Source organism: Pelecanus crispus, chromosome 2, assembly GCF_030463565.1.
Source record: "Pelecanus crispus isolate bPelCri1 chromosome 2, bPelCri1.pri, whole genome shotgun sequence".
NCBI lineage: Eukaryota > Metazoa > Chordata > Aves > Pelecaniformes > Pelecanidae > Pelecanus > Pelecanus crispus.
The window spans coordinates 132,291,587-132,304,642 of NC_134644.1; the positions used below are offsets into that span (position 1 = coordinate 132,291,587).

Sequence of the window (13,056 nt, forward strand, 5' to 3'; positions counted from 1 at the left end):
ATTTTGCACAAACTGTCTTACTGTTTTTTTTAGCTAGTGCTTATAACTTTAAGGTCAACTGTACAATCCTATATTGAATGGATATAAAAGGTGTAACTAATCAAATGTGGCAGTGTTGTGCACCAGAGAAATGTTTTTAGCGCTTTAAGTCAAACATGCTCATGATTTTTTTTTCATGTGAATTGGCTGAATGCTATGAATTATAAATTTAGGCTTTAAATATTGATTCTGCTAACTGGTTAAAATGAGAGCAGTTAGAGCAAATACAGTTATATCCATTTTAGAGTATATTTATTATTCTAGTATTCTAAGAAACTGAGGAAACTAAAGACAAAAATTTGTTTCAGCTGTTGTGTGTGCAGTACAAATTCTGTAATTACAGAAAAGAGGTTGGCATTACTCTGCTTAAAAGAAAAATTCAGATGATGTTTGATTAAATGACTGAGAGAAAATAAATAGCATTTCAGAACTTATGCAGTTAGGATGAAGAATTTATTGTATATACATTAAGCAACTCTACTGTAGATGTACTTCCCCTTTAAAGAAAATGGATACAGTAATCAAAATAGTTCTAGCATGGAAACTACAATACAGACTGAAACTTGACTAAAACAGAAATTAGTTATTTGACTTGAAAGAACACAGAACCTGAAACAACAGATTGCAGGTTGCATCATTAACCAAGGACAGTAAAAAACTGTACAATACAAGCAACACGTTACAATAAGTTATGACCAATAAGGCAGTCTTTCTGATTTAGGACAAAAGGGATGAAGGGAAAGGTATTAAAATCTCATAAATCCACCATATCTCTTTTCCATCTCTGGGACCTCTTTGGAATAAGTTTCCCCATCTTCTTCTGAAGGGAGAATGGAGTCAGCGAAGCGCTTAAGAAACCCACCGTATCGTTTCTGGTAATCCAGCCACCATTCTGGCCTGCCCACTCTTCTCATGAAACCACCGTATCTCTTTTGCAGCTCTTTGGCTTCATCTTCCAATTCGGGGCTGCGCTTTACGCTTCTCATGAAGCCTCCATATCTTTTGCTGACGTCCCCGTCGTTTTCATTTATCTCTCGGTAATGCCCTGCTTCAGGATTATTCCCTGTTCCTAGAAGCTCCTTCAGCAGATCAGAGGAATTAGCAAGGGTATCGTCGTCCGAGTCTTTCTTCATAAACCCTCCATACCTCTTAGCCAGGATTTCTCCTCTGTTAGCTTCGTCCTCCGGTTCTACCCGATAGAGCTCATCCATCTTCTTCATGAACCCCCCGTATCTTTTCATGAAGCCTCCATACTTCTTTGCAAGCAAATGGTTTTCATCCAGCTCTTTCTTGTCTCCTGGAGCAATGTTGCCATCCTCAGAAAGATCCAGCTTTGCCAGTTGCAAGAGCTCCTTGCAGGTCTCCCAGGCTTTGGCAGAAGGCAGCTTTCCTTCACACTCTAGTGTGCATGCCTGAAAAATGGATGTGGTTTACTGAGAACTATTCGAGATCAGCAAGCACCTCGCTGCCACTTTGTCTTAGCTTTACTTGTTTTTAAAAGACCACGAGTGAGCCTCTCTTTGTGAGCGGCTTGGAAGGACTGCTCTTTGTGAACAGCTGATTTCCTTACTGTCTGTTCTGAAGTTCTTCATATCCCTCTCTGAAGGACATGCATTCTAAAGGAGAATATCCATTCTAAGAGACAGAATACTGGACAAGATGGATCAAGGATCCTGTATGTCAAGGTGCCCCTATGTTTCTGTTTCAAAGGAAGCCACATGTACCATTCCTGCACCTCCCTTACGCTCAGGTGCATTGTTATGATCTTTTTTTTTTATTTATTTACTACTGGGAAGCTAAAAACCAATTGTGGTTGGCTTCATAATGAAAGTGTAGAAGTGTATTTGATCTTCATAATTAAAAGTAACATTCAGGAATTTTAGGAAAGAAGTTACATGGCATTGTCATTGCAAAGAAGCCATCTGTACTGTACTGCTCAGTATCTGCAACACACTGCACAGCTCTAAAGCTATATTTCTGTCTGTTGCCTTTAGTTTCTCTTTGTGGAACAGATCTTTCAAATGTGTGCCAATTCAAATGTAGAAATACAGGCTCTCTTAGGCAGGATCAAACTTCTGGTTTTGCTAGTTTGACATACAAAGTAGTGACAATCGGAAAGAGAAGAAAAATTCCTAAGCTGTTTTGCTTCTGACTGTAATGAAAAATTTTCAGGCTAAGACATAAAAAAAGTTTTCAATACCTGTATGCATATCTCGTAACCTGTCATGTAAAGATAATAATATACATATTAGCTACTACTATCTCTGTTGTGTGAGGGAAATGTACTTCTTGTGAAGCCACACTCTTCAGTTGGGAAAAAAAGTGAATCCAGTGGTTTTCTTCCTTGCCTATGGTTTTTATACCACAACAATGAAACAAGAAATCATCAATATTTTCAGTAAGAGAAACACTTATTCTGCCTACAGATTATGTTTTCTAGCGATCTGGATATGCTTTAAAAATGCAAAGTTAAACCACAGCACCATTTTCTCTAATAGCTAACTGACCAGCTCTCTACCTCTGGCCTTACCTGTCTGTTGAGCCCCATTTTAGTCTGATAAATTTATATATGGTTTTTGATATGACCAAAAGACAACTAAAGTGATTTATGAATTTTGCAACAATAATTTATCTATTTTAAATGGCACTACATGCTTGTTGTTATATTTACAGTTATGCCGAAAAGAGAATGTGATCTCAGCTTCAGTCTGACTTTGAAATTGCTCTAAATCAAAGCAAGCATAGATCATTCCCTTCCTCCTCCCTTCTCAATTAGTTTAAATAATGCCCTAGAGTCAAATCAACACATGCTATCTCATAGGTGTGAATGACCAGGTACAATGTGATAAAACTTGTATCTTACAAGATACAATGAGATAAAATTCAGTGATGTTACTAGAAACATTTGTTTCTCAAAGCTATTTGTACGTGTATGAGGAATATATGGTCCCGCACATTGCTTATTTTCCCATTTCAACTAGTAAGTGTTGTTACAGAATGAGGCTTTGATTCTTTCTTGAATAAATACTGAAGGTGTACAAAAGAGAATATCAATAGAGACACCCACAACATACACTCCAAAAAGCATGCATCCCTCCCTCCAAGAGAGCAAACTACCACTTTTTTCCCTAGCTGACATTAAAGCTAAAGTTTGATTGAAAGCTAATGTAAGCGAAAAACTGTTTTGCCAGCCCTCCTAAGAATATTGCCCTTATGAACCTGCTGTGGCTAAGAGTGAGTCCTTGCTTTTGGAGTAAGCAGAAGTACTCAGTGATTCCTAATTCTGCGTAAGAAGAGGGTCCAATCCTTCCTTTTGCTTGCTCCCAAATAATCGATGACTTCTTAGGAACAAAACTTTTCAGATCATTCAGACGTGCTGAGAACATGATGCCTCAATACACATTTATTTGAGGTCAGGAACCGCAGGTGCCAATGGCAAAGGGCTTGGCAGCAGCCTGAGCTCCCAGCTTCAGGGAGGGCCGAGGGACCCCAGACTTTCACTGACCCCGACCCTTAAATTTCAAGTTGAGTTGCCTCTGTGACTATACTTTTAAATAATTTCAATATCATTAAAATTACAGATACATCCTCCCCTCCACCCCCCCGCATTCTGGAGTTGTCTTAGCATGATTTGTCTCGGGAGACAGCGGCAAAGGCATCTTTCACAGGCATATTCCTAACGCTGGGCAGCACCGTGCAAAGAGGAAGAGCGGCGGGAGGCATTGCTACTCTAACCAAGCTCGAACCCCGCTTTTTGTGAGATTTCAGGCACGTCCACCGCTTTGCAGCTCGACAGCCATCCTGCCTGGAGAGAGCCCACCCTGCCGGGGAGCCTGCGCCCGGGGTCGGGACCCTCCACCCCTCCGGCTTTCCCCGGCCCCACCGACCACCTTTCCCTGCAGAGCTGCCCTCTCCGGCCACCTTTCCCTTTCCCTTTACGTTTTCACTTGGCTTTTTCCTTGCTCCCGCCGCGGGGTGCCCCCCCGAGAGCCGCCGCTCGCTGACGGGCAGCGGGACGGACGGACAGACGGACGGGGTGTCTCCTCGGGGCGCTGGGTTTGTGTCAGCGCCTCCCGCACCCCCCCCCCCCCCCCCCCCAGCGCCCCGGGGCCCGCTCCTCCCTCCCTCCCCCCTTCAAAACCGGGTCTTCCAAGCGAGCCCGGCCGCTTCCCCCACTATTAATTGTTGTTATTTCGCTCTTTTGTCCCCTTCCCCTTTTCCTCCCTCCCAAAGTTAAGGCAGGGCGGGGGGCCCGGCACAGCCAAAGGGGGGGGTCCTCCGGGGCGCTGAAGCGGCCGGGCGACCCACCCGGCCCCGCTCCCGCTTACCAGGGGGTGGAGGGGGGGGCCCGCTCCCGCTTACCAGGGGGTGGAGGGGGGGGCCCGCTCCCGCTTACCAGGGGGTGGATGGCGGCGCGGGGTCCCAGGCGGTAGGCGCAGGCCGCGCAGTCGCGGCCGCAGTCCGCCCGCGCCCCGGCGAGCAGGCAGGTGCTGAGGGCTAGCAGCGAGCAGCCGAGTCTCAGGAGCAACGCCATGGGGCTGCAAGAAGGAGAGGTCAGCCGGCAGCCAACTCCCCCCGCTCCCAGCCCCGGCACTGCCTTCCCCGCTCCCCCCCACCCCCCCTCAGCTTCGGGGCAGAAAAAGGCGGCAGGAAACTGTAAAACCAAGTCCTGGGTCGCACGCAACTCCGGTAACCCACACGCTTTTTGCTGCCGGGGTGGGTGCGCTTGCGAGGTAAGCAGGCGCTTAAGGTAAGCAGGCGCTTGGCAGCTGCAAGGCAAGGGAGCAGGAGCGGACCCGAACGACGAAGCGCCCAGAAGCTCCCCGTCCGCTGAAAAGTGCTCGTCCCAAAACACTTCACCCCGCCCTTCCCGCAAAGCCCGCGCCTCAGGGCGGGGGGAGACCCGGCGCGGACGGGACGGCGGCCCCTCCCGGGAAGGGTTTCCCACCGGAGCGCCCCGAGCAGCCGCCCCGACGGCGGGCACCAGCCCCGGCAGAGCCGCCGCCGGGCCTGCCCCGGTCCCCGCCGCAGGCAGAGCAAGGTCACTCACACACAGGCTCCCCTCGGGGCTCCCCGCGGGTTGCTCGGGCGTGAGCTGCGCCTCGCTGGAGCCTGGGCGCCGGAGCCGCTGCTGCTGCTGCTTCGGGCGAGGCCGAGCAGCCCCTGGAGAAACCCCGGCGGGGGCGCGGGGGGCAAAACTCACAGCCCGCGGCTGCTGGCAGCTTCGGGGAGGGCGGCTCCGGGGGGTCCGGGGGGCGCCGAGCCGAGCCGAACGCCCGGGCGCGCCGCTGCCGAGCGGAGCGGGTGCGGGCGGCGGCGGCGGCGGCACTTTATAATTAGTGAACGCGGGGAGAGCGTGGCCTCCCCCAATCGCCGTCGGGCTCCCGCTGACGCAGCACCTACGCCATCCCCCCCCGGCGCCGCTGCCCCGCCGTCAGTGACTCCGCCGGGGCTTTTGGGGGGTGGGGGGTGTGCCCCTGCCGTCGGGGGCGGCGGCAGCGGGAGGGCTACCGGGGGGTTTCGGCGGGGGCGGGCGGCGGTGAGACACCGCCGTGAGTCAGGCGGGGGGGAGAGGAGCCCCGGGGCTGGCGGCAGCCCCTCGGCCGCAGCCCCGCTCCCCGCGCCGGCGGGCGCCGTTTCCCTGCAGGGCGTTGCACAGCGCCGGGGAGCGGGGTTGGGGTTGGGGTTTTTTGGTTTGGGGTTTTTTGGTGCTTTTTTTTTTCCTTTGCCCCCCTTGGTCCTCTTCTCTCTCTGCCGTCCTGCCAAACCCCCAAGGCGCTGGTGCTGAAAATGCCGGCTGCGTGCCTTCTACCTCCCTCCTTGGGCCTCAGGTGTGAAACACTGTTTGGGGGAAAGCAGTTTTTACTAGAGTGAGCGAGAAGACAAGGTTTTCGATTTGCAAATACCAGAATTTCACAAGTATGGATAGATTTGCCTTGTTTTCACAATGTTGGTGACCAGCAAAACGCAAATAGAAAGGAACCGGACAGAGGCAAAACCCCAAGCACTTCTGCACGGTTCTCAAGCCCAGCAGCTGGGGCAGCTCGCTGCTCCGCTCCGTTTGACGTCCTGGAGACGTGGCGTAGAGCGGTGACGCTGATCGCTGTCACCTCTTGTTTGCAGAGGGCTCTGCCCCAGCCGTGCTAAGCTGCATTTCTTTGACTGTCAGAAGCCACCTTCTATTTCCAGCCCCAAATTATTTCTAGCTCGTTTATATTTATTTGTTCTTTCACAGAATCACAGAATAGTTCGGGTTGGAAGGGACCTTTAAAGGTCCCCAACCCTCTTTCAGCACTGTCCTTCAGTTTCAAGACCATTTTTCCCCTTCCCGGTGTATTTCTGGGTTGGGATTATTTTCCTCCCTAGTCCTCATTTTGCTGAAGTGAACAAGCTGTGCTCTTCAGCTTTCTGTCTCGAGATGGGGCCTTTTCATGTAAATGTTCTTCTCTGCGTTTGCTATACTTGGAGTTCATCATTTCTGGGCATAAGTGATGGGAACACTACACAGTATGTTAGTTGAAATTTCATTAGGGCATTAATGCATAATTATCTCCCCTGGAGGAGGAAGACACCTCAATTTATACCTTCTCAGATCTAATTTGCCTTTCCTAATGCTGCAGTACATCGATGTCACACACTCATCTGGTAACTGAGATACGGCCAGGTCTTTATCCTTCAAAATTAACACAAAATCCAGTACTATTATTGTATGGAAATTGCGCTTTCTGCCACCTGTTAGTCTTTACATCAGCTATCTGACTCAGATTAAGGGTGCTCAAATGAATGTCTGGTTTGTCAGAGACACATCTATTCAAGCCAAAGACATAGCTCTTGTGTATAATCAGTGTATGTGAGAAGAGAATCAGGCTCTCTGTTTACGTAGTAGTATCAGCCAACTTTGTAAGTGAACCCTCAAGAGAAGAGGTAGACATTTGAAAAATCATCCCAGTGGGTGTATTTATGTTAGCATTTGAGGGATCTGCATTTGGAGCAACGAGCAAATTGCCATGCCACTGAATCAGCAGGAATGCTATAAGGTTTGTTCCTAAGATGGTTAGGGAAGGACTGACTAACTCCAGAGGTGACACATTTGGTGCCTCTTTTGCTGTAAGGATGCTCTTTACAGGCAGAGCTTTTTCTGACGGACACCATCAGATGAGTCCTCTGGGTCAATTATTGACCCTCAGCTCTGCCATCATTTATTGGCTTGCACTGTAACAGTCAGCATGGCATGATAGGACTGATAGCCCGGTAGCCTCCTGATTATTCCTCCTGCAGTGTACATCCCACGTCCCTGGGCTGACTGACTCCTGCTTTCATCGTTCTGCACACAAGTGGCCATGCTCAGCCTGCCCACTCAGCTACTCAGTCTGCCATGTCCTTCATTACTTTGTTTAATGTAACTTATTGTGTTTAATCTAGTCATGATGAAAACCCAGCCAGTGTCAGAATCTCACTGTATACAGAGATGCAGATGGTCCCTGTAGATAAAAATACAGACTATAACAGGAAAAGACAAAGGATGAAGCAAGAGTAAAGCATGTAAAAGGAGCAAACAAAAGGCATGTAAATTCTGTGTAGAAGAGGAGTAATGGGGAGGGTTATTTTACAGTGGATAAGTCTTATGGCTGCTGGTGGGGACCAGGGAAGAGGAAAAGATGGGAAGAGATTGGGTGTTGTATGCGCAGGTACAAGGACACCGTAAGAGAGAGAGGAGAGGTATCTGTGCACAGCCAGCACCGGACAGAAGAAACCCAGCTGTGGCTGCTGGAAGCGCTGCAGATATCCCTGACACTTTGGTTCATCCGCTTCTCCATATCCTCTGTGGTTTGAATCTTTGGCTGGTTCCTCTCTATTGCTGGTCCTCACCCTGCCTCCTTACAGAGGTTGTATGAGGGTCCCCAGGGCCTGGCAGGGTGGGGAGCGGGAAGAAGGTCGCAGCCAGACTCTCGTTTTACCCTTTTCCCACTAGGTGTAGCAGTGCCTGCTACACAGAGTCCTCTCCTTCCTCCTGAAAGACGCTAATATTCACAGAGAGTGAGTAGTAATACAAGGAAGGAGTAATTAAGAAAATATTTCTTGAAAAGCTCACTTTTCCCACTGTCAGCAGATGAAAGCTCCATAATTCCCAGTCTGAGTTCAGCTGTGTATGGGGAAAGCACTCTTTGCAAAGAGAGGATGAAGACAGGAGAGAATTTGGAAAATTTTGACAAAATACTACAAAGCAAAAACTACATGAGGAAAATTACTCACGGTAGGAGTGGAAAATAATATTTCCTCAGCAACGGAGGACTGAGAAACAAAGAAATAGGGAGGCATAAAAAGAAAGAGAACACTTTTCACAGCAGTAAAGATGATAACTTGTTGCTCCCTACTAACTTCATAATAAAAATGTCCTGGTGTTGATGAAAGCTTTGGCATTTATATAATCCAGAATTACCGCAGACACCAACTGCTTTTTATCTGTCATCAAAGTATACCCGCCAAAAGAAACCTGTTTGTATTAGAGCAGTGCTTGCAGCCCCAAGGGTCTTGTTGTCCTACGGCTCATCCAGACTCCCAGACCTAAGCCAGAACAAGGTGAAGCCAAGATGAAATCATCTTCATTTTACTGATGGAGAACACAATTTGAGTGACTTTACAAAGTCTTACCAAAAGTGAGCAGCCGAGTTAGAAACTAAATGTCTCGCTTGGATTTCACATCAGTATCTTTACTGCAGGACCAGCTTTCCTTTCCAAACTGTACTCATCATGCTAATTGAGCTGCTACAAAATCATTAAATGAAGATGGATTTACAGAAATATGAAATAAACATGCCGTTAGCACCCCAAGCAAGCCTTCTCGCAACACAGAGCCTTTTTGATAGAATTGAAATGAGGAATAGGAAATGTAAAACAGCATGTTGATTATTTTCTTCAGCTCAGTGCAAAAGTTTGCAGCATTTCTTAAGACTAACCAGGCAGGTTCCATTTAACTCAGTCTAAATGGCCTTAATTTGTAATGGGGACATATATAACTGATATGAGAGCTGAGAAAGGCATTGCTGGTCAACTCTCCTATACCAAACTTATCATCAAAGTAATTTAGAGACATGAGTTAGTAATCTACAGATACAAGGTATGCATTGATACTTTTAAAATATCTTTACTAAATTATGTCTAATGTAAGCAGAGAGGAACTGCAATACAGAGAGACGCTCAATGTACAGTTCGTATGCCATTGCCCAAAATGTACCTTCACAGGACAGAGATGTTCCAGTGCTTCCCATATCTGTATATCCCTTAATATATATCTAGGCCTATCACTTAAGATATGAAGAAGTAAGAAAGATATCAGTAATGCAGGCATTTCTGCTCACAGCTGCTGAGGACAATCTTGTATGAACAACTGGAATGCTGAACTTTCACCTCAGACAAAGTTGGGTCTTCTTAATAATATTTTTGCCCTTGAACAAATTACATGTTTTTTAGAAGGCAAAACCATGCACTGATCTAGTGGTGATGTTTTCACTGAAAGAGCACTGACAGCTACTGTCCCTGTCTCATGGCTGATGCCATGCAGTTTTCGAAAGAGGAGGAGGTTTCACACTACTTTCTTTGAGTGAAATACAGAACGTGACATGTGTTCAGTATCAGCATACAACAAATACAATTTTTGGTGCATTTGTTTACCTGCAATTGTGTCAGACAAGATAAGAACGAAGCAGGGAAGTTTATACTGTTCTGTGGAGATACATGGAGATTCACTTTATTACATGCTTCTCTGTTTCTCACAGGCACACGAATATGTGTACTCAAAGATTTCTGAGACCAGGTCTGAACTGCAGTAAGTAGAATGCGCTGCAGAGTAAGTAGAACAAACTGTACAAAATCTGTATTCGTTATAAAAGCATTATGTTGCTCATTTCCACAGAGGCCATGGGAGGGGTATTTCCAATACAATAAGAAGAAAACAGAGTGCTCAGTAGCAAAATACATTGTGATGGAATCCAGGCACAGTGATTATTATTTAAGACAATAACTGCTCCACATAAGTGGAGTGATTTATTCTCATTTTTTTAATTAAGAAAACTCATCCATGAATTACAAAGGAAGTATTAGATTCCATCTATGAAAAGGATTGCAGTGTCTAATGCGTATGTGGAAGGATTAGCTGAAAATTGTAAATGGGAGATTTTGATTACTTCAGTCATACTAAGAAAAACAAACAAGCAGAGTCTAAATAATGTATCTGGAATGCAAGCTTCAACTATTTTCCCATTATTCACATTCATACAGCAGAATTTTGGAGCTTTTTGCCAGTTCCAGCCTTACATTTTCATTGCTAGTATTTTATTGCCCAGTTGGGGAGTGCTGTGTTCACACTTTAGCACAACATTCAAACCAAGTTGTTTTTGCAGAGTGGAGCTGTAAGGAGAGCCTGACACAGACAGGGTAAAGGCTGGCTGGATTCCTTGTTGCGCTCCTTGGGGGGCACAGCTTGGCGCTGCAGGGCAGGTAGAGGCGACTTGAAACTCCCATATTTTGGGCAGTTCAGAAACGTAAATTAAAACTGTGTCGGTGGTTGCTGTGATTTCCAGCAGCCCGACAGGGAGTGTTTTACGGCCGAGCACCAAGCCCTCTCCTTTCTGCTCCCACCATGGCCTGAGCACGACCTCTCTCTTGCTGTCTTGGGGCCGTGTAGGGAGCGGCAAAGGGCCACGTGTGATCTTACCCTTCTGCTCTTGCACAGGAGGGATTCCCCAGAGGTGATTTGGATAGCAATGGGGGTCATACTTCATTTTGTTATACCTCTGCTGGCAATTCCCTTGTCCACACTGGGAATCTGTCTGCCTTGCAGCCTGCTGTGGCTGTAGCACACAGCCTGTGTGCAAGCAGCATTGAGCCTCTTGTGCTCTTACGACATACCTTGATCTAATGGTGGGATAAATTCCTCAGATGCAAAAGCAACTTTATGCTCATTTACGGTAGAGTTCACTCTAGATAGGCTACAGCCACAGTTGTAGTCCCTGCGGAACTGCAAATACTGAACAGATGACGTTCATGCAAAAAATTGAGTGGGAAATGTGCACAAAGCACAGGGTTCTCACAAGCACCATGTGAAAGGTCCACCATTTTTCTTTCAATGTAAATGATTTTCAGTTGTTTTACATGAATTAGGACTTCAGTTATGTTCCAGAAAGTGTTTTCCATCAGAAGGAAAGCTGGAGGTTAATTAATCAAGTTATCTAGCTGGGACAGGGAAGAAGATGTGGACATAAGAAGACATCCTAAAAGCATTTGAAAATAAAATAAGAAACATTATCATCACATTCCTTCATTTTACACATATTTGACCTGTTCCACTGGCCATTGTTTGTGCTTTGTATTTCTATTAAAAAGCCTGGAAACTGAACTCTGACCTTTCCCTTCTCAGTTTACCGGTCTACATTCCTTTTCTTTAAAGCTGCTTGCTTTATACTTGAAAGTCATTTCATTTCTGCTGCTGCATAATTGAACACTCCAGAAACTAAAAAGTGACCTCAGCCAGCTGAGTCCTTATTGCTTTTCCTGTACAGAACCGGTGAACATATTTCATGAAATTTGAAGCTGCAAATTTGACTGGGGCCCAGGTTTAACCTGAAGACTGAATTTACGCAGAGACTGAGAAGATTCTGAATGATTTTGGAAGCAGAAGAGTCAAGTGAAAATGTAGGTGCAGTGACAGTGCATAGTAAAGGAAAATGACAGGTGTGGTAAAATATTATTTTAAAAATATTATTTAATATTTAATATTATTTTAATTTAATATTAATTTAATATTATTTTAAAATATTATTATTATTTTGGGATGGCATGAATGTATTGGAGGAGATTGCCTTGTGGTTGACTCCTTTCCCACCTTCCAAAGATACATCTTGCATTTTGGTTGTTATATCATGATACCTAGCTTTTCGTTTGACAGGTTTGAAAGCTTATAAAATCAGGGTGGCAACCACTGCCAGAGTGGAGGTATAATACAAAGTTTGTTTTCAATATGAAAGTGGTCAGAATGACATTGTCACACAGCTAACCAGTGCTGTCAGGTCTTTTCTAGTTTTTCCAAAAGCTTTTTCTGTCACCTCAAACAATCATCTGAATTCACCACTTACCTCTAATGTAATGTAAATGCTATCAGTTATCATCTGATAATACCTGGCTTGGCAGCATTTTGCTAGACAAAACAATTGATGCTATTTCATAGCCTTTGATTGAGTTCATTCAAAGTATCAGGTACAGTATTTATATCTCTAGGACAGGACTAAAGTATCAGATATTTTAGACTTTTAACTTAGTGACTTGGACTACCTTTGGGGTGTCCCTTGTCTATACTGGTATGCTAGGATTTAATCAGCTGGGTTCAGACACATCTAAGGTAAACTGATGTGTGCTAAGATTTCAGAAAAAAAGACATAGAATATAAAATAATGCAAACCTCTCAATACTAAAATACTAATATATTTTAAGCAGAAATAAGTTGTCATTCAACTTATTCAAGTGCACCAGCACTTTGGGTATAGAGAATGAGTACTGTAAGCAAATAATTCACAGAGAAGAAAAACTGAGTTTAGGATGAGGTAGAATGGGGAAAGTCACAGTTGTGAAGTTTTTATGAGATTAGACTAGTTTACAGCATAAAACATTCCGCAAGCTGATCATCTTCCTCTGACTCTTCTTTTGTTGCCTGGTGTGTATTCTCCCTTTCTCTGTGGGCAGCAGTGCTGCTCGGTGGCTGAGGCAGACTCTCCGCCTGCTTCTGAGAGCATCCTAGTAACTGCCTTGTCACCTCACCCAGATCTTCAGGATGAGGTGGAGTTTTATCATGGGACACGATGACTAGAGAGAAATCATTTACTGAAATAAGGACTGCTCTCCAAAAATGCAGCAGCAAAGTTTCTGTGCTATGAAGTTGACTGAAGTGTTTTCTTGTGGTAATAAATAAAATGACTCGTTTGTCTAATCATCTTGTTTCTTTATGATTAAACTAGGCTGCAATTT

The 13,056-nt window shown here is 45.5% G+C and overlaps 1 protein-coding gene across 1 annotated transcript; it reads right to left on the bottom strand.

The window, feature by feature from the left end:
- Positions 1-785: 785 nt before the first annotated feature.
- PENK (proenkephalin) lies at positions 786-4,573 on the bottom strand. Its single transcript, XM_075706251.1, has 2 exons — positions 4,436-4,573; positions 786-1,451 (listed from the first exon to the last, which is right to left on the bottom strand). Exons 1-2 carry the CDS (start codon positions 4,571-4,573, stop codon positions 786-788), a joined length of 804 nt encoding a protein of 267 aa, XP_075562366.1.
- Positions 4,574-13,056: the final 8,483 nt, after the last annotated feature.

What these genes read in the sequence shown, in the direction of transcription:
- PENK (XM_075706251.1), bottom strand. Translation starts at nt 4,573, where the DNA reads ATGGCGTTGCTCCTGAGACTCGGCTGCTCGCTGCTAGCCCTCAGCACC. An exon ending in GCGCCGCCATCCACCCCCTG is followed by an intron (nt 1,452 to 4,435) that starts GTAAGCGGGAGC and finishes TCCATTTTTCAG; the next exon opens with GCATGCACACTAGAGTGTGA.